Source organism: Nyctibius grandis, chromosome 2 (assembly GCF_013368605.1).
Source record: "Nyctibius grandis isolate bNycGra1 chromosome 2, bNycGra1.pri, whole genome shotgun sequence".
Lineage (NCBI taxonomy): Eukaryota > Metazoa > Chordata > Aves > Nyctibiiformes > Nyctibiidae > Nyctibius > Nyctibius grandis.
The window spans coordinates 31,724,051-31,747,395 of record NC_090659.1 but is presented as its reverse complement, the minus strand read 5'-3'; the positions used below and the strand labels follow the sequence as shown (position 1 = coordinate 31,747,395).

The window sequence follows — 23,345 nt, the reverse complement described above, 5'->3', positions numbered from 1 at the left end:
ACCCATATCTTGTGACTGTAATAGCTGGCTGGTTAGAAGACACCCCTGCTCCTTCTAGCAGTGGCTTTGAATGGAAATATAATGCTGCTCCCATTTTACTTGAAGCTTAGTCTAGTAGACTTGAGTCTGTCTTGTAGAGAAGTCTGTTTGGACTTTGGAGTGAGATGGAAGCCATGCCATTCATCTATGATATGATGGAGCCATCCAGGGCCATTTGCTGAGGCAACAGAGGAATTTTGCTGGCAAATGCTAGTGCCGACATTTTCTGTCTTTAGATAGAAACATTTGTATTTAGACTCTAGACATAATCAGTCTTGTTTTTTTAAATCAAAGTATAAAAATCTTAAATTTGTCAGAAAAAGAAGGCTGAGGCTACTGGACTTCATGACTATATATTCAGGAGAAGACCTAAATTAGAGAGACAAGGCGACTGCTTAGGAAGTGTCATGGTAACTCCCCTCCATGGAAAAAAACATGCAATATGCACCTTTTCTACATGGAGCCTGTGTAACAGGCTGCCATTTTTACATGTCAGCTTCCAGCTGCCAAGAAACTTGTGATTTGGTTGTGAGCATTCTCGGGGGTGCTTTAAGTTGTCACTGGAAGCCTGCAATTGGAGGCCGCAGCTACCCCTCCTCTCCAGTCTTGGAACAGGAAGCTACCAGTTGTTTCCTAATGGTGTAGTGATTTTGTTTCCTTCAGGGATCTGTTGCAATAGCTGGTGCTGTTGTTCGTTGGCTGAGGGACAATCTAGGTATCATTAAGACTTCACAGGAAGTTGGTGAGTATTCACAATTTGGAGCCGTTCAGTTTTTTAAGTTTTCTTTGCCAATATCTTGGTGTCTCTGATTTTGAATGGAAGTTCAAAATGTTCAAGTAAAGAAAAGCTGGAAGATGCATGTATTTTGCTATGTTTGAACCATTTTTTTTGCATCCGTGAAATTCCTGCTTATTGATTGATACGTGTATTCTGTACAGCATATCAATACGGTCTTTGAAGCCCTTTGTCAGCTTTGTTCTATTGCAGTCTGTACTTGTTAGTAGTTTCCCTAGCAAGCAGATATTCAGGAAGATACTATGTTTACAGTGTATTTCTTGGTTTCATACAATATTGAATTTTCCAGAGCCAAGAGTATTTAAGGCTCTATTATGAAACCCAGAGCATATTTGATCCTAAACATACATATTCATTCCTGTCATAAACATGAGAACCTGAAGCCCTACATAAGCAACAGTATATGTAGAAGGCTTCATATCCATTGAGTTAGGGACATCACTTGCAAAGCTGCCTCTTAAAGGAATTGTGAAGGATGGTAATCTGTTTTGGCTAACAATACAGTAATCCCTTAGCATTTGGGTAGCTGATATTTTCTGCTTGAGCTGAACTGAAACAAGTTGGTGTGTGACATTATAGAAACCAGGAATATATCAAACTTTGAAAAGGGAGAAAATGTCGGAAGCACGCGAGTATAACAGTTTGAAAGTGAATGATTTAAAGAGATTTAGGATTAAAAAGCAATTCATTACATACATTTAATAATAACTTATTCAAAGGTGGAAAAATTTAGAATTCAAATTTTATATCAAACTTTGAAGACTAAGCAAAAACGTAAAACGTCAGTCTGTTTTTCTGTGAGAAAGCTTCTCAGACCATATAGAAGAATATAAAGTACTGTCATGTGACTTAGCCAACTGTTGAAACACCACGGTGCCTGTTGGCTTCACAAGTTTGACTAGACCTTTGGAAGGTTTGAGTTTCAAGAACTGTAATCTTGTCAGTGTTGTTAAAGTCATGTGGGACTTCATCATCTCTTCCTGTTTCCCTGACCATGTCCTTCCTTCTTCTTTCACTCCTTTTTTAAGTGGAATCTGTATGAAAGTACCATTTTAAAAAGACTTTTCAAATAAGTTTTCCTGCTTTTCTCTATTGCTATGCTTCTCTGATCAATGTACACAGAAGAAATTTACAAAAGCAGAAAAAAAAATCCTTTCTTGTTATAGGAAGGAGCTGCACATTAGCATTACTTCCTTTGCAGCTCTAGATGTTTTAATATAATTTTAAAAATTACAAATATTTTAATATTGAGGAGTTCAGATATCCAAAGGTATTACTCAGATATTAAGAAACTCCAGATTTCCTTGTAGCTGGCCTTGTGATTATATACATAAGCTGAGAATTTAGAACTCTAAATCCATTTGAAATTAATGGGAATTTAGTTTTAAACTCCCTTTGGTCTTGATTCAGTTTCACTTGCTTGCCTTGACTTAAATGCAAGTGAAGTGTGACCTTTTGGACTGGTTTAAAGGTTGCATTCTTTACCCACAGGATACCTTTTGAAAACCTTACAGGATCTAGGTCAGACTACTGAGTACACGATTTTGGTTTTCAGTTTTGATTTTTCATTTTACATTTTGCATTTCCCACAACCCCCCCTGTGCTCCATCTTCCATTCACGTTGTTTTAAATGGACAACTAGTTAATGAGGAGCAGAGTGCCAGAGTTAGTTGTATTTTTAATTGTATGTGGCTTGATTATTTTTGTAGCTACCTAACATATTCTAAATATTTTCCCTATTTAAATAATAACACCTTTAAGTGTCATATTTAAGTGCTGGTATAGTTGTGAAAAGCTAAGTGGAGAGTTTGTGTGTGTGCATTAGAAAAACTGGCTGCAGAAGCGGGGACCTCTTATGGCTGCTACTTTGTGCCAGCATTTTCAGGACTGTATGCACCATACTGGGAGCCCAGTGCAAGGGGGTAAGGATCTGACTAAACACTGCATTTGCAGGGAGATTTAATGATTTCACAAATGCTATCACTAGTCCTTCCAGGTATGTGAAATTGTTCTTTTTGTTCCTTTATGTGTCTGGATGCACCGTTCTCTCTGGTATCTTCAAGCAACTACTGTGTTTCTCTTTTGTATTTAATCTGTTCAAAACAGCAACTACTACTGGGAGAAAAAGAAGGATTAGCTAGCTTGGCTACTCACCCTCTTCTACCTCCTCAAACAAAAAAAGGGGGCGGGGGAGCAGGGAAAACATTTGGGCTGCGTTTTGCACTTCAGTACAAGTATACACGTATACAAGTACACGATAGTTCTATCATTCTTGCCGCTAACGGGGCCAGCTTGTTTTCTTCACACATTTCTGGTTCTGAAAGGATTTTTGTCTCGCTAAAGAGAAAGAGGAGGTCTGCATACCTGTGAGCTGTCAGGCAACAAAAGTAGAAAGTTTAGTGCTGATGATTAGTTTTTCTGAGCTCAGTTTCCCATGGCTGCTTCAGTCACTATCTCAGATGTACAGGCTACTTAATTCCTCCACCCTTCTCATCCTTCTCCTCGTGTCCAGCTTTCTTTCCAGTCTATTGAGTACTCTTTTCTTTTCTCCTTCCAGTCCCTTTCCTGGTTGTTAAGACTTGACTAGCTGGTACTAGTTAAAACTACTGGTTCAAACAATAACCTTCTATTTGTCTTTTCTGATATTGTGAGCTTGCCTGCTGTTGCTGGAATCACAACATGCCGTGGGAGTCACAGAAGCATAACAAATTTAAATATAAGCTAACTTACCTAAAGTGAAAAAAGAAATCTTAAAGAATATCTAGTTCCCAAGGTTTTGAGTAGTTGCATCCTTAGAATTTAGATGCTTTTTGTATGTAAGGAAAAAAATAATCTTTGAGTTAGATGTTTTTACAGTTGTTCAAATCACAGCGCTTAACTTTTTAGCTGTTAAAAGCTGATCTTTAGAATGGCAGCATCTAAAAATGTCCTTTAATATCTTTGACTTTGCATGTATCCAGCATCAAATACAGCAGCATTTCTGTGTAGTACTCTACTATCCCTCAGATGTTGAACTAGAATAAAAGGATGATTCTTTGCTCTGCAGTTCAGAGTACGTTGACAGAATTCAGCTTGCTCATGGTTAGATGTAGATAATTTCCAGATCCAAAAATCAGTTTGAAAGTGCAGAAGCAACTAATGATCAGAATAGATCTGAAAACAATTTTAAGCATTTAGAGCACAGCTCTGACCCAGCTGGGCTTTTCCTTAAGAACTGAAAGCACTAGAGAATTTATTAAGATTTTAGTGATAGGTGATAATAATTTTTAAAGAAAAATCAGCCTCAATCACACATTTCCTTTTCTTAAAGGAAGACTAGAATTCGTGTCTGTGTTTCTGTGCGTGTCCGTGACTATGCACCCATTTACATGCAGATTGTCAATAAAATGTTAATTTATGGCAATGATATTAATTGAACACTGAAAGCATGTTTGTCAGGAGAACAGGGATGAGAGAGTTTAGATTAAAGAGAAACAAGCTTTTTGATATTAAAAAGCAGTCCTCATACAATGGAACCAATGAGCTTTCAATTAGAAGGCCTAGGTCTAAAGTAATGGTACATGCCTGGTAAAGAAGTATGTCCTGACTGTTTGTGTGTTTTTTTCTCTTCAACAGCATTATCTGTGGCCTTACTCAGTTTACAAATAAAAACCACATCGCCTTTGCTGCACTAGAAGCGGTCTGCTTTCAAACACGGGAGGTAAATGCAAATTGGGTCCTAAATTCATTGTAAAATAGTATAATAACAGGGTCTGTAGCTCATCAGGAAGAGAGAGGATTGAAAAGATTTAATGAAGATTAATCATATACTTTATATTGGACTTGGATGCTATTCTTCTCTTTATGTGGTACTCTTTTCAAGCTAATGTTGAAAAATTGTCCCTGTGAACTTAGCTACAATGATCTGGTTGGGGGGTACATTATTTTGGAGTGGCGATTCTGCTTTTTATCAGCACTTAAAATAAGGTGAACGTATTTTGTGAATATTTTGAGAGGCAGAACAGAGAAACATTAAAATGACAAGGCCAGGGCCATAACTAAAAAGTTGCATTAGTTCTGCAACATAGGAAACTACATTTTATATTGTCTGCTGTGACGGACATGGCTTATGTTGCTTTCAGTACACAAGAACAAAAATGAGTTAAAGCAAGACAGCAGCACAGATACCAAGGGCAATCTGGATTCACTTCCGTCCTGTTGCATCTCCTATTGCCTTATCTGGCATTCTGCAACAGCCAACCTAAATTCTCATGGAAGAAATGAATCCTCCAGCCAAATCAAAGGGGTTGCTATCAGTATGTTCTGAGCATTCGAATCTTTATATGACCATCTACTATCGATTTACGCTCCCTGTGTTCCATACAAATACAGGAGAAAATGAAATCCCTAGACCCCAAAGGGTGACAGTTGTCAAACCTTAATTTGATTGCATGTTTTTAAACTGCTGTTATTTAAACATACTGAGTTTTAAAGCAACACCCAGCTAAAACTCTGTGAGAGGAGGAAAGCAGCTTGCTGTTTCTGTAGTGTCACAGAGTAAGAAGCACTCATGGGGAAAAAGCCAGAAATTTCACCCAAGCGTCTGCTTTTGGAGCTGTGCTAACAGCTTCTGAGTCCAGAAAGTCGTGAAAGAGCTTGGAAGTAGCATACATCTCTAATTCTGGTACTGGAAGTCAGGGTAAATTTACAGGGAACTGAACTGATACTCTTAGTTTGTTGTCTGCTTCTCTCTTTCCTTGTCCCTCCTCCCATCCATTCCCTCTCATGTGTCAGCTGAATGAACTTTCCAGCAGAAAATTATCCCTCTTTTTGCTGGGCTATTTTTCTGCTGGATTAATGACCTCAGCTGCCTCACAGAGGAGTGTAGCAAATGTCAGAATGAGAGACAGGGCATGTGGCTGTGAGTAGGAGGAAGGGAAATAAAGCTCCAGACTGAGTGAGGGTGAAGTTAACTGTTTGAACAGATCTATTACTTCCTCATACTTTAGACGATGTGCTTTTATCGCGGTGACAGGAGTGCCTGATCAGGTCTCTCAACACACTTAAATTAACAGACTAATTCCTAGTGACACAGATAAAATATATGTACATTTTTCAAAGATAGATTTTTAGTTCTGTCTTGTCAGAAACCAAGTTCTTTTGGTTTAATTCCAGTTAAAATGGAGGTCTTTTGTATCCCTCAGGAAAACCCTCAAATTTCATGTTCACTGGAGTTTTTGCTTGTTTTATTGTGCCATCCGATCCTTCCATGTCTCTGTTGCTTGTTATCCAGAAAGCGCCTTCCTTGTGCAGACAGATGACCCTTGTTACATTTTTTCTTCCAGAGGGCATTATGGAAAAATAAGCAAGTTTTCAATTCTAAGAGCTGTACAATGCTGTCATTAGACAAAACTTACATACCTGGATACTTTGCTCTTCATCCAACCTCAGTACAATAGAGGTAGCAGCAGCATGATCGTGTTTTGTTCCTTCATCCCTTACTGTTTTCTAGCATTCTTCTCGTTTTTTTAATCTCTACTGAATGCATAGTATGATCCAACATGCTCTTGCAGAGTGGTAAACAAAGTCAGAGCCTCCCACAGTATGTATCTGTAAAGCTGAGATGATGAGGCGCTGCTGAAGTTCTGAAGGGTAAAAAAGGCAGGTGAAATCAGCACAGGCAAACTTAAAATGATACATGTGAAGGAGATAAGTGGTGGGGAGCAGTACTAGCTTAGTATGCCAGCAAACTTTGCTGCTGTGCTGTGAATCCTCTTTTCCAGGTTATTTCTAATGTAGTGAACAGCGCAGGCCCGTGGACAGATCCTGTCACCGTGAAAACAGGCCTTTTGCTCTTTCCTGCTAATTTTTAACCATTATTTATCCCGTGGCAGTTCTTTTAGTTCCTTTAAAGATTTGTCTGGTAAGGGACCTTGCTGACTTACTTTCTGGGAACAGCTAGAATCTAGTGGACAACTCATCTCTATATAGTTTTTACTACCTTACAAACGTACATTTTTTTTGTTCTTTTTTAAAATCATGTTGACTTTTCCCAGTAAGGATTGTAGAAGTGGATACTTTGTGAGCTACAGAATAGCACAGACTGCATTATAGTTTTGGTCTTTTTTGTGGTCTATGTTGCTTTCTCATTTAAACCCGAGAAAAGCACACCTCTTTTTTATTCAAATAAATTGAAAAATCACAAAGAGAAAATCATTCTGCACCAGTTAATGCCTAACTTTGTGAACAAAAATTATGTACTAACCTTAAAAAACATAAATGAGACATTTAATTGACTGCTTTTATAAAACCCCAGAAAACCCACTAATCTGCGTTTGACAGGTGCTTGTAGGATAATGCCGTGTTCTTACCAGTAGCTAAGGTTTGCGACGAATCTTACATTTTTAGGAAACCCTCTAAAACGCATAGTCATAGATATCAGTGAATTAAATACTCCACTCTTAGTTAATTATCCCTTGCAAACACTTTAACACTTTTATTTTCAGCTATCAACTGTGCCCAAAAGAAGGAAACATACTTTTACAAAAAATGACACTAACAGTTTATTTTTGCAGTCTCTTGTGAAATGTAAAATTCTCAATTTTCAACAACTACTTGAAAATATTTCAAGAGGCTGCTCTTTCAAAACAGTTCAGTGTTCAGCAGTTCCTGTTGAAGTGTCTTCCAGATTGCCGGTTCAAACATTTTAATTTTTCAATTCTTTAATGCATCAAATTAGAGAAAGTGTCTGGACAAACTGTAGTCAGCGAAAGGACTCCATTTAGTATTACTTCTTCCTTCGTTAACTTTGATAAATTTTGTAGTTGTCATCAGCTTTTCTTCAAAATTCTTTTTCTTAACCATATAAGCAACATGTAGGCTAAGTACAGAGCATCAGAGGAGAAACATCTACACTAGGATTTCTGTAACAAACAGAATGCATTTGCTGTACATTAAGCAAAACCGTATTGTCACTACCTCTGTTTTGCCCTCTTGCTATATAGGAGAGGGGAGATATCTGCTTAACACTTGTCAGCAAATGCTGACTTAACAGTATTTTACACTCAGTATCATGGATTTCTCTGCAATTTAATCGTAACATATATTACCCTTACTTAAGATTTTAGATGCCATGAACAAGGACTGTGGGATACCACTAAATCAGTTACAAGTAGACGGAGGAATGACCAATAACAAAGTCCTCATGCAACTGCAATCAGACATTCTCTGTATTCCAGTAGGTAAGATGAAATTACAGCTCCTGTTTTCTTGTTAAAGCTGAAAATAACATTGGTTTGCAATGGCTAATGAGGGCAAGCTGGATGGCTTGCTTTGTTGTTGTTGCTGGTCTTTTGCTACTGCTTGAGAATGTTGGGTTTTTTTTTCAGAAAAAGTTTTTAGGTCTTGCATCCAGTTTTGAGGTTCACTTTTCTAAAGAATCACTGACTTATTTCTTGTGTTGAAATATTATAGCCCTATGATGGTATTGAACTTTAAAGTTGTCATATCAATTTCTAAACATCTAACAATTTTAAAATCAGTGAAATTAACGAATGTTAATGTCTCCTGCGACATGTTGGCCCTGAGAATCTTGCTCAGAGATAAATCAGAACTTTGCACCTCTGCTGCTCGTGTTCTGCACTTGCATTTCAGCAAATAGCAAATACCCTTTTTTCTGTTCCCTTTGCCTTCACAAACCTTTGATTTCATTTGCAATGTAAAAGAAGACCCACAAAACACATCCATTCTGTTTCCTCCTACAGCAGCAATGAGGAAGGGAATAGAGGTTACAATAAAAGTGGGAGTCTCGCAACCAGTTTTCTTGGCATGCATAATACGAAATACAAACCCAAGTGGTGTTCCTCTCGGAGGCAAATGCAAGTTCACAATACCATTATTCTGGTCTAAGAGCAATGCAGCCATTTTAGAAATGATCCTGTAACAGTTCTTTCACAGAAGCCCCCTAGAATAATAAAAAGGCTCTTCAGCTTTTGAAGGATGTGTTTGAATACACTAAAGCTCCTTAAAGAGCTCACTTGAAACCTGAAGCATTTCAGTGTCAGTGAAAAGGGTGCATCGTTCTGAAGACATATTTTAACACCTGTAGGAGATCGTGAGTTGCTGAGTAGTGTAAGCTGTACGTTAGCATTCTTAAGGATGCAGTGTGTCACTGGGTAACATCAGGACATTATACATCTTCATCTATACTGAAGACTGTTAATTTGCTGCATAAATGTAATAATCTTGCCTAATATGCAGCGTCTAGAAAATCATTTAGAAAAACATCGTGGAGTCTGCTATGCGTAAACGTGAGACACTTCAGTGGAAAGTTTTTAACTTTGGAGATATTATAGCTTGCCTTTAATAATACATAATACACAAGGCTCATACTATCTGTGCAGATGCATAGTTAGCAGATGAAAGGATATGATCAATAAAATCAGATTTTAAAGGATCCTCTGCCTGACGCAGAGAAGCAGGCAGTTCTGGAGTTAGTGGAACAGTTTTACTGTTCACATCTTGGGGTGGGATGGTCTTCTATAGCATCTGTGGAAGGCAAACAAGATAGTAAGTACAAGTGTGTAGGGTCCTTTAAGATACATTTTCTAAATATAAATGCTTTTAATAACACAATATCTAGAGCATGGGAACAAGACTGATAGCTTAGCCAGTCATCGCTGCTTGGAGGAGGGAGGGAGAAAACAAAAAAAAAGTGTATTATGAACAGGAGTACTCTAAGGAAACTAATGGTTGAGGTCAGCAGCCCTGCATGTGGTGTGAAAACGGGCGATTGCATGATTCAGTCTTGAAGGAAGCAGTGATCTGAGATATTTCAAAGACTTGGACGACTCAGAGGCGAAGTTAGCCTCATAACCATGTGAACGGCAATAAAATGAGGTTTGCAGTTCGTAAACTTGAAGCATATAGCAGTTATAGAAAATATATGTCATTCTAGATATATACGTAAATCTTTGGTTCTGATGTCATCAATGTGACTTTCATTAAAAATCATCATGGCCTTCTCTGTGATTTACTTCAGTAAAGCCATCAATGCCTGAAACAACAGCTCTAGGAGCTGCTATGGCAGCAGGAGCTGCAGAAGGAGTTGGAATCTGGAGTCTGAATCCTGGAGATGTGACATCAGTGACACGTGAACGATTTGAACCCCAGATCAACCCGGAGGGTAAAACCCTTTCATATTACCTAAGAACTTGGAAACTTAGTATTGTATGTCCAACAGATCGGGTTTTTTTCTTTGTGGCAGTCTAACATGCTGATATAAAACCAGCTATATATGAATATCCTCACAAATGTTGAAGATCAACTTTGTAGTGTTTAGTTTAGAGAAAAGTGCACTTCACTTTCTGTGTTGTCCATTTATTGACTAGTAAGATTGGAAAATGGTTAGAACAGCATAATTGCACAGGGGAGTGGGTTGGGGTTCTTTATTTACTTCTTCTTGACAGAAGCTTGGGACTGCACATTGCAGTTAGTAGCTTTTGATTTATAGCAAGTAAAATGAAAGAAATCTGGAAAGGTTTTTACTGAGAAAGATGTCTCCTAAAGCTCCTGTGCATTTGTGAGTTTTCACAGATGTAAGAAGGACAGACTGTTTTTGAGAGACTTTTCTTTTGGCTTTAAAAAGCCTACATTAATCATTGGTTTTTAGCTAACTAACTTTTTCATCAGTTCTTAAGTGCTTCTAGAGATGGAAAGCATATACTTGTCATAATTAATCCATGTGCAAAACAAACGCATTTTTGTCCTTTCAATTATTTCTTAATTCTTGGTACAGAATTTTGTCTTACCATTTTGATTATAATTACTGCTGTAATCTCTGCTTCAAGATGGTATTTTCAACACTGAACGGCTTCTACATGAATAACAATTGCTTCATGTTGTCCTACTTGTAAGTCTTCTTATTGGTGAACGTGCAGAATATTGTTTTTAAGGTTCGTTTCTCCCTACTGTGCATAACTGTGGGGGTTTGGGTTGGTTTGGTTTGTTTTTTTGTATTCAAAACAGCATTTTATAACACCTGTTCTATGCAGACAAAGTATACTGTGGAAAGCTGGTATTGTAGTGTTTGCTTCTTAATACTTGTATTCATATGCATTGAGAGGCTTTTCTGTTTGCTGATTTCTCGATTACAGAGAGTGGATTTCGCTATGCCAGATGGAAGAAAGCTGTGATGAAATCTATGGGCTGGGAGACATCTGAAGCTCCTTCAAATGGTAAATCGGAAATTAATTCAGGTCGCGTATTATTAACTAGTCAGTTAGCCTAGGTAGTTAATCTTGAGTTTGGTGACCTTTTCTGTTCATACCATCTCTGGACTATTCCAATGATTTTAAAATTATTACTTAAAACCACAGTGGAGACAAAGCAGTAAAATAGATAGATAGATCTTCCTCTTGAAAGGACGCACAAGCAATATCTTGTAGGGCTTTCATGAGTACATGAAATCAAGACTAACTGCAGGTTTTGCAGAATGGCATTGGTTTACAGAAGAAAAAAATCTTACCTAGAAGACGAGATACAACAGAATTCTAAGACAGTGCAGGGATTTCATAAACTTTCTTATCCTATAACCTTGTGTTTCAAAGGAGAAAAGTTTCATCCTGTGATTTTTCTTGCTATATCTTTTCTTTATTATTTGCTGTATAGGAAGGAGAGATTGATAGCCACATCAAAACCTGTTTGATCCCAAGACGTTATCGTAAAGTGAAGAATTGCGTAGACCTATTGTTTGCACACAAGAGAATATGCAAACACATTTGAGGGACTGAACAAGAACTTTCTTTTGAAGTAGAGGGCTTTTTCATCTGTCAGGTTTGAATTAAATAAAACCTGCAGTCTTCTATGATCTATAATTTGAATTTGTATTTCAGCATTACTTCAGGATAAGTTTTTAGTCCTGAATCATCCTACAACACATCATTTGTGGACCTTATCTTCATTTCGTTTCCCTTTTGTTGGAAAAACTACTTACTGATGCTAAGTTACCTATTTCCCTTCCAAATAGCCTTGACAGAATTGGTTGTATAACCATGGTATTAAATAAAATACTTAAACCAACATATAGGATGGTAAAAGGAAAATTTTAGCTTAGCTTTCACAAATAAAGAGACTTCATGCAGCTTGAGGACTGCAACTATGGATTCTGGAGGGAGTTTACAGTCTGAGGATTCTTTACTTAATACCTTTCTTTCTAGTAGTTTTTCCAACAAAAGGGAAACGAAATGAAGATAAGGTCCACAAATGATGTGTTGTAGGATGATTCAGGACTAAAAACTTATCCTGAAGTAATAGAAGACCATAGAAGACTGCAGGTTTTATTTAATTCAAACCTGACAGATGAAAAAGCCCTCTACTTCAAAAGAAGATATGCTTTAGTAGCCTTACATCTAAACTCTCTGTTAGCTATCCTAAAATCCCAAGTGCTTGATGCGTATCTTACTTATATATCTTTATTTCCTTTTGAAGGATAGAAATTCTGCCTTGCAGAAAGTAAAACTAGATCTTATTCTTCAGCTTATGTGAAAAGGGATATGTTTATCAAAACTCACCCTCGGTGATTATCTGGTTTAACACTGTGGGGGAAATGTTATTTTCTTTAGTTCTTGCTTTGAAACTTTGTCTTCTGCCTGCTAGGAGTATTTAAGATTGAAGAATACTAGAAGTGGGCTTAGCCTGCATAGTGGTAACAGTGGAATTTGGATTTGAACTCTTATATTGAGAGCCTGTTTTGAATTATTGTGGGGGTTATGTATAATCTTTTTTAGTTTTTCTGCAGATGTCACTACATTTGTTACTTTTTGCTGTTCATATGATTTTTAACACATATATTGCAATTTATATATATATTTCTCTTTTGTTTTGCTTGACTGGAAACACCCGCCCCTGGATGACATCAGGTGACACTAGTATCTTCTGTAGTCAGCCTTTGGGTTTTTTTATTATGAGCTGCGTGATAATGTTAATCGGAGCAAAGTACGTCTCAGGTTAGTTATTATTTGAACTAGATCACTTTAAAAGCTATCTACACTGGTTTAAGTGTTGGGGTTTTTTGTATTCCATCTGTTTATTTTTAGCAAAAATGGCTAATGCTTTTTGTTGTTCATGCACACGAGTGTTTGAGGGTGTGAATTAGACATATGGTGCCTAAGGGAACCGCGTGAATGCCATCTTGAGTTCATCCTCATGTGCCGTGAAATTCATAAGTCTTAGATGCACATGAAACCTTGAACTGTCCCCTCCCTTTGTCTAGTTATGCAGCCTGTATACCGTTTATAAAAAGGATATAGGTTGGAGCAGCCTAGCAGAGTTTTGCATTGCCTGCATTACAGTGTGCATTGCAGTTAGAATAAGGTCCCATCCTTTTTCCTGTATTTCTTCTCATAACATTTCAAATTATTTTGAGGATCTCGTTTAAATAAAGTGAAGACTTTTCTTCTGTCCCTGAAAGGCTTCATGCACCCCTTTCATTTTTCTAGTCCCCTTGGAACTATTGTATCGTTAGAAATCTTCATCTACTAAATCCAAGGAATATTCTTTTTGTACTTTGCTCTTGATGGATAAGTGAATTCATTTTGTGTAAAGAGAAGAGACCCTAAAAAGCCTCTGTGCAAAACTGGGGAAAGGTACTGTGTGCATATGCAATGAAGATGCATCTTCAACCTATTAATACATGTTTTATTTTAAAAGAAAGTTCCTAATACGGGTGATGGTGTTAGTTACTTATGCCAGAAGTAAGACATTTCATTAAGATGTTATTGTGGTAAGAAAAAGACGTTTATATGGCGATGTCATTTGTTCTGTGTTGTCGTGTTTCCTAATTTCGTTCCAAAGAAAATATTTTTCAGTATAGCTGTTGTTGCTGCTTAGTAAGCTTTTGCGGGGGGGCTGTTTAGTTTTCTTTTTTTGTTTTGGTTTTGGCGAGATGGGGGCGGGGTGTTAATTAAACAGACAGTTGAGGACTGTAGCATGCTCCTGTGATGATGTGTTCCTATTTTGTTTCTACTCATTCAACCTGAATTAACTATTCAGTTGTAATTTTCCTTGCATGGAAGAGACTGAGCTTGTAGGAGAACTAAAATCAAACGAAACAAATGCTAGGCAAAAATCAAACACTGGAACAAATGGATTGACATTGATTTACTAACTCTGGAATGTATCTGTGAATGAGAACAATCTTGATTATGAAGAATAAAATAAAACCAACTGTGAATAAGTGGGTAAATTTTTAACAAGCTGAACTAAGCAACTTTAATATTAATTTTTCTTCACCACATGGGGGATACCTAAAATAATATGAAGATCAATGTTAAGTGGGCAGATAAGCAACTTAAACTCTGGGTTTATTGCTTTTTAAAAACAACTAATCAGTAACCTGCATATAAATATCTAAACTTGCACTGCTGGAACTCATAAAAAAAAAGGGTTTTTTTCTCCCTTCGCTAAGCTTGTCAGTGCCTTTCTGACCCACAAATGGAAAACATACTCGACGCATTCTGGCCTTCAGAACCCATTTTTGCCCTTGTTTACTATATATGTATAGTTGGTATATTATTTACATGGTAAGCTTGGGGACAGGAGAAGTTGCAAGAAATTTCCAGCTTTTACTTGTTTTTAAAATGATGATGTCTAAAAAGGAATAGCATCAGTGACGGTATACGTATAGGTTGTAGTTTTGCTCAGCTGTGTGTTAGGGTAGAACAAGTTATATATAGAATTTGTGTGGCTGATTGGAACAGGGCTGCTTCCCATTAGGCATTTACTCTGGTAAATAAATATCCTTTTGCTTTTAAAAGCCGGAACTATCTGAGTAGACTTTCCTTCTAACTTCAGTAGAGGAACTCCATTAATTAATTTGTTACATTTTATCTTTTAATGAAACACTGGAACTCCAATGCAGTCATCAGTATAGTAGCTTTGAGGATTGAATCTACTGAGGATTGAATTCATCCTTGGTGTGCTGCAACAGCAGTAAGTCTTGCATGGCAACAGTGCTGTTGTTGAACATGTCTCTGTAGGGCAGGGCTATGATTTTACAGCTACTGAAATGCGAAGGAAAAATCTGCTGTGGCAGAATAGAGAACGGTAACGTGGCAAAAACCCATTTACAGAACTGATAAACTAACTGCCTTTTCAGGCAGCACATGATGACTGAATATGAAGAACAATATCAAAATCAGATCAATTACTTGTACCTGATTTTATGATCTTCATTCTTCTTCTCTCCCAGGGGAGAAAGGGTCAATATTTTGTTTCATTTCACTATTAAAGCAAGTTGTATGTAGCGACTGGAGTCCTTATACTAAGGTTCTGTTGGGTCTTTCACACTAGTTTTGGAAGTGGACATCTGAGAGATTTCAACATTCTGTAGCTGTACTTTTTGGGGGGATGGGAGTTAACTGAGAGTGATACTATATTTTATTAGACTCACATTTAAAGAAATGCCTTTGCATGCTTAAATTGGCACCTCTCAAGTGCATCTCTATAAGTGGGGACTGGCTGTATACGGGATCTCACGTGACATCTGGGATATAAAGTTCTTTGACTTTATTCTCACAGAATAAGGTGTCAGTGCTGATAGTAATACTCTATTCTTCCTGCTTAAACACGCCTTGTTTTTTTTTTTAAGATTCTGTTTTTCCTTTTTAGTTTCTTATGTTGTGATAGTTACTGCCAAATTGCATGCTAATTTGCATATAGGGATCACTGTGCAGTTCTACACATTAGTTGCAATAATATTTCCCAAATTTCTGAAAGCTGAGCTCATATTCAGAAAAAATAAGCTTAGGGTACCTTCCTTCAATTCTTCTACTTGTTAAAAATTTACCCATCTTAATAGTGTGGTCTCTTCTCTCCTATATGCACATCCCACACACTTGTGTCACAAGATACATCTAATTTATAATTGCATTAATTGGAAACAAAAGATGGTTATACTGAATTCCTCCTACAGCTCAGCTGTGTTATAGAGTGTTATTAATGTTTTAGAGTAAATTGTATGTTACTAATGCGCATTCTTTCTTATTGAAGGTACTGGTAAATGAGACTACTTAATGGACTCCCTGGATGCAGCTGATTTTTTTGTTTCATTTTGTTTTATTGTCTGAAGAGATTCCACCACCACTGTGATTATACTACTTGTGTGTCGAAATCCATTCATGAATCCATCTGTTGCCAGTCTCTGAGTAACCTCCCAGTGGTACACTGAAACTTAAGTCTTCAGCCCTTCGTTACTCTACTCCCTTCCCCATCAAGGAAGACAAGCCGTCGGGGAAAAAGACCGGCCTGGTTAAACAGAGAACTTAGGCTAGAACTTAAGGAAAAAAAGAGAGCCTATTTGCTCTGGAAGAAGGGTCGGGTAACTCGGGAGGTCTATAGGGACGTGGCCAGGGCGTGTAGGGAGAAGATTAGAAGGGCCAAAGCTCAATTAGAGCTTGATTTGGCTGCTACAGTCAAAGATAACAAAAAAAGCTTTTACAAATACTTCGACAGCAAAAGGAGGGTCAAGGAGAGCCTCCACCACTTGCTGAATGAGGAGGGTAGTGTAGTGTCAGGGGATGAGGAAAAGGCAGAGGTGCTCAATGCCTTCTTTGCCTCGGTCTTCAATGTCAAGACCGGTTGTCCTCAGGAGACTCGGCCCCCAGAGCCTGAAGTTAGGGACGGGGGGCTGTGTGAACCTCCCGTGATCCAGGAGGAGACGGTTAGTGACCTGCTGTGCCAGTTGGACACCCACAAGGCTATGGGCCCGGATGGGATTCACCCCAGAGTAATGAAGGAACTGGCAAATGAACTTGCCAAACCACTCTCTATTATCTACCGGCAGTCCTGGTTAACTGGAGAAGTCCCAGCTGACTGGAAATTAGCAAATGTAACGCCCATCTACAAGAAGGGCTGGAAGGACGATCCAGGGAACTATAGGCCTGTCAGCCTGACCTCGGTGCCAGGCAAGGTGATGGAACAGATCATCCTGAGTGCCATTACACGGCACATGCAGGACAATCGGGGCATCGGGGCCAGCCAACATGGATTCCTGAAAGGCAGGTCCTGCTTGACCAACCTGGTCTCCTTCTATGACCAAGTGACCCGCTTAGTAGATGAGGGCAGGGCTGTGGATGTAGTCTATCTAGACTTCAGTAAGGCATTCGACACTGTCTCCCACAGCATCCTCCTAGACAAACTGGCTGCCCGGGGCTTGTATGGGTGGACTCTTCGACGGGTTAAAAACTGGCTGGATGGCCGAGCCCAGAGAGTGGTGGTGAATGGGGCAAAGTCCAACTGGCGGCCGGTCACTAGCGGTGTTCCCCAGGGCTCAGGTCTGGGGCCGGTGCTGTTCAATATCTTTATAGATGATCTAGACATAGGGATTGAGTGCACCCTCAGTAAATTTGCAGATGACACCAAGCTGGGTGGGAGTGTCGATCTGCTGGAGGGTAGGAAGGCCCTACAGAGGGATCTGGACAGGTTAGATAGATGGGCCGAGACCAACGGCATGAGGTTCAACAAGAACAAGTGCCGGGTCTTACCCTTCGGCCACAACAACCCCATGCAGCGCTACAGGCTGAGGGAGGAGTGGTTAGAAAGCGGCCCGGCGGAAAGAGACCTGGGCGTGCTGATCGACAGCCGGCTAAACATGAGGCAGCAGTGTGCCCAGGCGGCCAAGAAGGCCGATGGCATCCTGGCCTCTATTAGGAATAGTGTAGCCAGCCGGTCTAGGGAAGTGATCGTCCGTCTGTACTCGGCACTGGTGAGGCCGCACCTTGAATACTGTGTCCAGTTCTGGGCCCCGCACTTCAAGAAAGATGTTGAGGTGTTGGAGCGAGTCCAGAGGAGGGCAACCAAGCTGGTGAAGGCTCTGGAGGGTCTGACCTACGAGGAACGGCTGAGGGAGCTGGGGTTGTTTAGCCTGGAGAAGAGGAGGCTCAGAGGTGACCTTATTGCAGTCTACAACTACCTGAAGGGAGTTTGTAGTGAAGTGGGAGTTGGCCTCTTCTCCCGGGCAACTAGCGATAGGACAAGAGGACACAGCCTCAAGCTTCACCAGGGGAGGTTCAGGTTGGACATTAGGAAGAATTTCTTTTCAGAAAGGGTTATCGGACATAGGAACGGGCTGCCCAGGGAGGTGGTGGAGTCACCATCTCTGGATGTGTTTAAGAAAAGACTGGACATGGCACTTAGTGCCATGGTCTAGTTGACAGGGCGGTGTCAGGGCAACGGCTGGACTCGATGATCTCAGAGGTCTCTTCCAACCTGGTCGATTCTGTGATTCTGTGGTTCTGTAACTCCAACTGCACCGGAGGCCTTTGCGTGGACTATCTCACATCATCCTCTAAAATCTCACAGGCCCTAGCTTTGTTTGAGAAAGTCGGTACAAAAAAAAACCCTGCAGCTTCGGAGGGAATGATGTCAGATGTTTAGCTGTCCTTTTCAGGGCTTTGGTACTTTATACAACACACTGCAGAAAGTTAATGGTGCGCTATAGAACTTTGTAAACATCTTACAATTCTTCCAGCTGCTGTGAATTACCTGTCATATGTCTATGGTTGCCAAAGATGTTTTATTGTAGTGGCCACTGGTCTGAAGCACCTTCAGTGGTACAAACCTTTTAAACACTACGTTAAAATGTATTATCAGTAGCACACATCACCACTAGTTTGGCAATGAAGAGGTTGCTGATAGTAGGGTCCACGGAGTACTATCGAAATGATCAGTCACAAAGTTAAAAGGTTTGGTTTGGCTTCTGGTGTTATGTAGTCAGTTTGCCCGTCATAAGTATTTAAGACACTAGGTCCTGTAGCTGTACCTTTAATTAGAGATAGGAGTAAACAGATGTTTTGGTTAAGGCCATGTTTCGTGTTCTTGTGCTTTTGTGTTAGTTTGGAAAGACAAATTTGATACAGGATGCTATTGACAGGACAGCTTCTTGGTCCTCTTAAAACTACTCTGTACAATGCACTTTTCTTGACCAGTACTGCACATATTCTGTCATCCTGCTTAAGGATATTTTAGTGACTATTTGTTAAACTTTGGAAAGTTGAAGCTAACTTAGTTCTCCTTAAAGAGGGTCCACCCCAAATTACATATCAGTGCTCTAGGTCTTGATCTCATTTTGTATATATCTCAGGGACCAAAATCTCCCGTGCAGTTTCCATGTCCATAGTTTTAACAGCAAGTTGTTGCAAAATATGCTGGGACGACCCAAAACCCTGACTTGAAAGAGTAAGCACTCGGCACTTGAAACGGGCCACTGGATTTCACAGGCAACGTGCATGACAACTGAGTTGCATCCACTTTGAAACTTTTTATCCTCCGCAGGTGAAGGAGTGAGGCAAATCATCTTATCTTCGGCTTTCCTGTTTGTACCAACAGCGTGACAAATGCCAGCCTTATTGGTTAGGTCAGAGAAAATGTGTTCTTGTATAGTGTCATTAGACCAGTATAGAATGCTAGCGAGGTTAAATGTGGGAACAACATGGAGAATTTCAAAGATGTGTGTAAATGCACTAGGAGTTAAAGGGAGCTTTTTTTTGTGTGCGTTTGTTCTTAAAGGTTTTTGTCTTTAAAAAAAAGTCTTTAGCAAAGTTTGGTTTCCTTTGTTAAACTATGATTAGAGGCTTAGTTTTTAAAAAGGTGTTAAATACGTGTGTGTCTGAAGCAACGGATTGCACAGAAGTTCAGGTCTGTACGATATATTTAATAGCAAATGCATATGAATTGCCTTTTTATTGTCAAGTGCAATGACCTTTGAAAATGTGACTTTTAATTAGGAAGTTAGAGAAGGAACATTTTTCATCCTGTGGTTGCATGTGCAAATTCAGCAGAGGGGATTTTTGTGCACAGTTGAAAATACAACATCATCATTCAAATCCCGTATCCCCTGTAAATACTCAAACGTGAGGTGTGACAACTAAACTATCTGAGTTTAGGTGAAGAAAGAGTGAAAAATGAACATGAACCCCTAGGAAAATCTTTATACTCCTTACCTTTACCTGGAGCTGTTGTTGATCCCACCTGACCCCGAGGAACACGAGCAACAGCAGCCTTTGGAGCACACTGGGCAAGGGCAGCACACACCTCAAACACTGGACTTCCGAGTATGTCTTGCCAAAAACACTGCAGTACTGAACCTGGGAACGATGAATGTTGCAGTGTTGCCTTTGCCAGTGATGTACGTGGCAGGGGGGAAAGGTATCACTTAACATGCAGGAGGGGGTTTTTTGCTGCTTTTCTGACTCGTCTTTTACTGGGAAACACAATTCCTATTACTTTTTCACCGAGTAAAAATCATTATTTTGTTTTCAATTGCTGTTGCAAATATTTGTTAAGAATTTCACACCGGTGTTAACTTTCTACCAACATAGTTGAAATATGTTAACTGCGTGTTGGGAGCGGGGAGGACAAACTGTTGACAGTTAGCTTTTTGTGAAGCTGTGATTTATTTTTTTCTATAAATTATCAGATTTATAAATTCTTACTTGAGAAATGCATTAACATGGTATTAAAATACCATAAATAAGTTGATGTAAGCTGTCAGTTTATTCTTGCGCATTATCTTTCTGACACATTTTCATTAATGTTTTTTACCTGAGGCATTAGTATACGCTGATGCATATTAAACAACGGAGCACCCTCTTCAAGTATCACAGACACATGCTTTAACTTGCTCAAATATATGGATCAAATACATGCAGGACTGCGTTCTGCTTTTCAGTGATGTATTCGGTTTCAAGGACTGGATTAGAAATGACCTTTCCTCAAGTCCCTCCGTATTCAGGAAAAAACAGGAAAACACAAGTGAAATGGTGAAAAGGAGCATGGTCGTAAAACAGGTTTGATCCGAAGGTCTCGAATGACATCGCTTGGTGGGGCCAACGGTTTTTGCTCTTATACCACGGTCTGGTGATTGCTACAGATTAAAAAGCTGTCGTGAGATGGGGAAGGTAATGTTCGTGGAACAGAAAACGTTGCTGGGGACACTGGCCAGGAGCATAAGGTATTTCTGTGATTTTAAGAAAGAAGCATGGTGGGGTGTGTGTACGTGGAGGGTACTCGTGTGGAGTGTGCCTGCCAGGTTCTTGTTTGTTCTATCTCTATGTAGCTCCCAGTTGTATTCTGCACATCTAGTGTTGCATAATTATACCAAGGATAGAGCCTTCATCCATAGTCTTCAGTTCCCTATATGAAAATCAGTTGCGTGAGTCAGAAACACCCCCTCCCAAAAAAAAGCGTTTAAATATCAGCACAGAAACCTAAGGTAACGTGTTATTACTCAACATCAGACTTCTCCCGCTGCTCGTGAGACTCGTGAGTCTTCCTTTCACGTGGCAAAATTACAGCCTTGCCCTTAGCTGCACTGCACAAGAGCATGCTCAAATTTCATGATTCATCACACTGGAATATTATGAGATGAGAACTTTAGTAATGTATTAGTACCAGAAATTTATATGGAAAAAGAACTTTTGTTTGACGAAAGCTAATACAATGTCTAGTCTGTTATTGGAATTCTATACGAACAAGCTGCTTAATATCTGTATCAGCATCCAAGCCATAATCTTTCCCTCTAAAGAATCCTAGATCTGTAGCTATTAGAATGCCATCCCATTACGAGCTTTAACACAAGCACAGTATGGTTTGGGTTTTTTTAATTATTATAACTGGCTGGCATTTATGGAAGTAGTACTCACCAGTCCTGGAGATAAGGGCAGGCAAATGAGCAGCGGCCCTTCAAAGCTCGGAAATGACAAAAGAACATTGCTGGAATGATTTTCCTATGCTGTCCAGAGGGACCTGGGCAGGCTGGAGAAATGGGCTGACAGGAACCTCTTGAAATTTAACAAGGGGAAGCACCAAGTCCTGCCACTGGGAGGAACAACCCCATGTGCTGGGACATGCTGGGGGCCAACCTGCTGGGAAGCAGCTTTGCAGAAAAGATCCTGGGGATCCTGGTGGACACCGAGTTGAACACCAAGTTGAGCACGAGGCAGCATTTGCAAGAAATAAGGCCAACAGCACCCTGGGCTGCATCAGGCAGAGTATCACCAGCAGGTCAAGGGAGGTGATCCTTCCCCTCTGATCAGCCCTGGTGAGATATGCCGGAGTGCTGGGTCCAGCTCTGGGATCACCAGTATGAGAGAGGCACAGACATACCAGAGTGAGTCCTGTGATAAGGCCACAAAGGCGGTTAAAGGATTGGAGCGTCTGTCATACGAGAGAAGCTGAGAGATCTGGGACTGCTCGGCTTGAAGAGAGCTCAGCTACAAATACCTGACGTGGGGAGTAAAGGCAACGGAGCCAGACCCTTCTCTGTCGTGCCCAGTGAGAGGCAATGGGCACAAACTGAGACAGAGAAAATTCCATTCAAACAAAAGAAAACAATTTTTTACTCTAAGGTTGGTCACACGTGGGAGCAGGTTGCTCAGAGGGGTGGTGAAGTCTCCATCCTTCGAGATACTCAAAACTCAATGGGACGTAGCTCTGATCTCGCTGACCCTCCTCTGAGCAGGGGGTTGAACCAGATGACCACAGGTGCCCTCCTGCCTCAACCCATCTGTGAGTCTGTGATGAGATCAGTCACCGCTTGTCTCCAGCACAGGCTGAAGGATGGAGCCAGCTAATAGTAAAGGCCAGGGAAAAGGAAACGCTGGTTTATTTGGACAAACCAGTTCACTTTTATGAATCAGTTTTCACCCACTGTTGTATTCCAACATTATCCAACTGGACTTATTACTATGTTATCCTGTTGGGGTCCATGCGAGGAAGGAACTACAGCACACCAATATGATGCTCTAATAGTCCGCTTTATTTTGGTTAGCACAGCCCTTTTATAGCATACATACTTCCTTATCTCGCGAGCACGCCTTAAGCTATTGGCTGTAAGCACTGTGCACGCTCTGTCCACGCGCCTCTTCTGCTGTTCTGATTGGATACTTGCTATGAGCCTAAGCAAGCTTTATCTTCATACTTCCTTACTGACTCATGCTCTTACATAACAGCGTACTCGTATGTTCTCTCTATAGTTTTCCCACGGTCCAGGCCCCTACATCTCCCCCTTTCTTTCTTACTAATAATAGCAATGGTTCTTGATATCATTCCCTGCAAACCTTTTATGATACAGAATACCAAGACAAAAATGAATAGCAATACTTGCGCCAAGCCTTTCACTAGGCTGGCTATCCACCCTCCAATTCCCAGACCACCCAACCAGTTCATCCAAAAACCCATGATGTTCCCGCATTTTCTGTTCTGGATTCAGATTCTGGAGTCATGGCCAGATGATACGTGCAAGGCGGTGATCACACCTCCTCAAGGTTTCTGGTGTTAGAGTTGTCTGATCCTGTAGCGTCGGCTGGTTCATCTAGCCACGGCTTCACCCATTTGGCCGGAACCCATTGGCAGTTATTTCCTGTGGAGACGCAAGCATACCCTCTGCCCCAAGTTCTTAATTGCTTTGGCCCTTCCCAAGTGCCTGATTCTGGGATAAATACCCTTACCGGTACGTTTGTATTACTGAGGTCTT

The 23,345-nt window shown here is 40.0% G+C and overlaps 2 protein-coding genes across 4 annotated transcripts in view; one reads left to right on the top strand and one right to left on the bottom strand.

The window, feature by feature from the left end:
• GK (glycerol kinase) overlaps window positions 1-20,350 on the top strand; it is a 93,065-nt gene extending 72,715 nt beyond the window's left edge. The window contains exons 13-20 of one of the 3 annotated variants that reach the window (XM_068420190.1): window positions 703-781; window positions 2,661-2,757; window positions 4,451-4,535; window positions 7,935-8,055; window positions 9,855-9,998; window positions 10,969-11,049; window positions 12,733-12,819; window positions 15,863-20,350. In XM_068420190.1, the coding sequence (XP_068276291.1) occupies window positions 703-781; window positions 2,661-2,757; window positions 4,451-4,535; window positions 7,935-8,055; window positions 9,855-9,998; window positions 10,969-11,049; window positions 12,733-12,819; window positions 15,863-15,876 (708 nt within the window). In that variant the 3' untranslated portion in view covers window positions 15,877-20,350. Of the gene's footprint in view, window positions 1-702; window positions 782-2,660; window positions 2,758-4,450; window positions 4,536-7,934; window positions 8,056-9,854; window positions 9,999-10,968; window positions 11,050-11,482; window positions 12,036-12,732; window positions 12,820-15,862 lie in introns of those variants that run through there. The other 2 variants (XM_068420199.1, XM_068420208.1) reach the window with 2 other exon arrangements.
• TASL (TLR adaptor interacting with endolysosomal SLC15A4) overlaps window positions 1-21,956 on the bottom strand; it is a 128,002-nt gene extending 106,046 nt beyond the window's left edge. The window contains exon 1 of the transcript XR_011049852.1: window positions 21,514-21,956. The gene's annotated coding sequence lies outside the window, so the exon portion shown is untranslated. The remainder of the gene's footprint in view (window positions 1-21,513) is intronic.
• Between the last annotated feature and the right edge of the window lie 1,389 nt (window positions 21,957-23,345).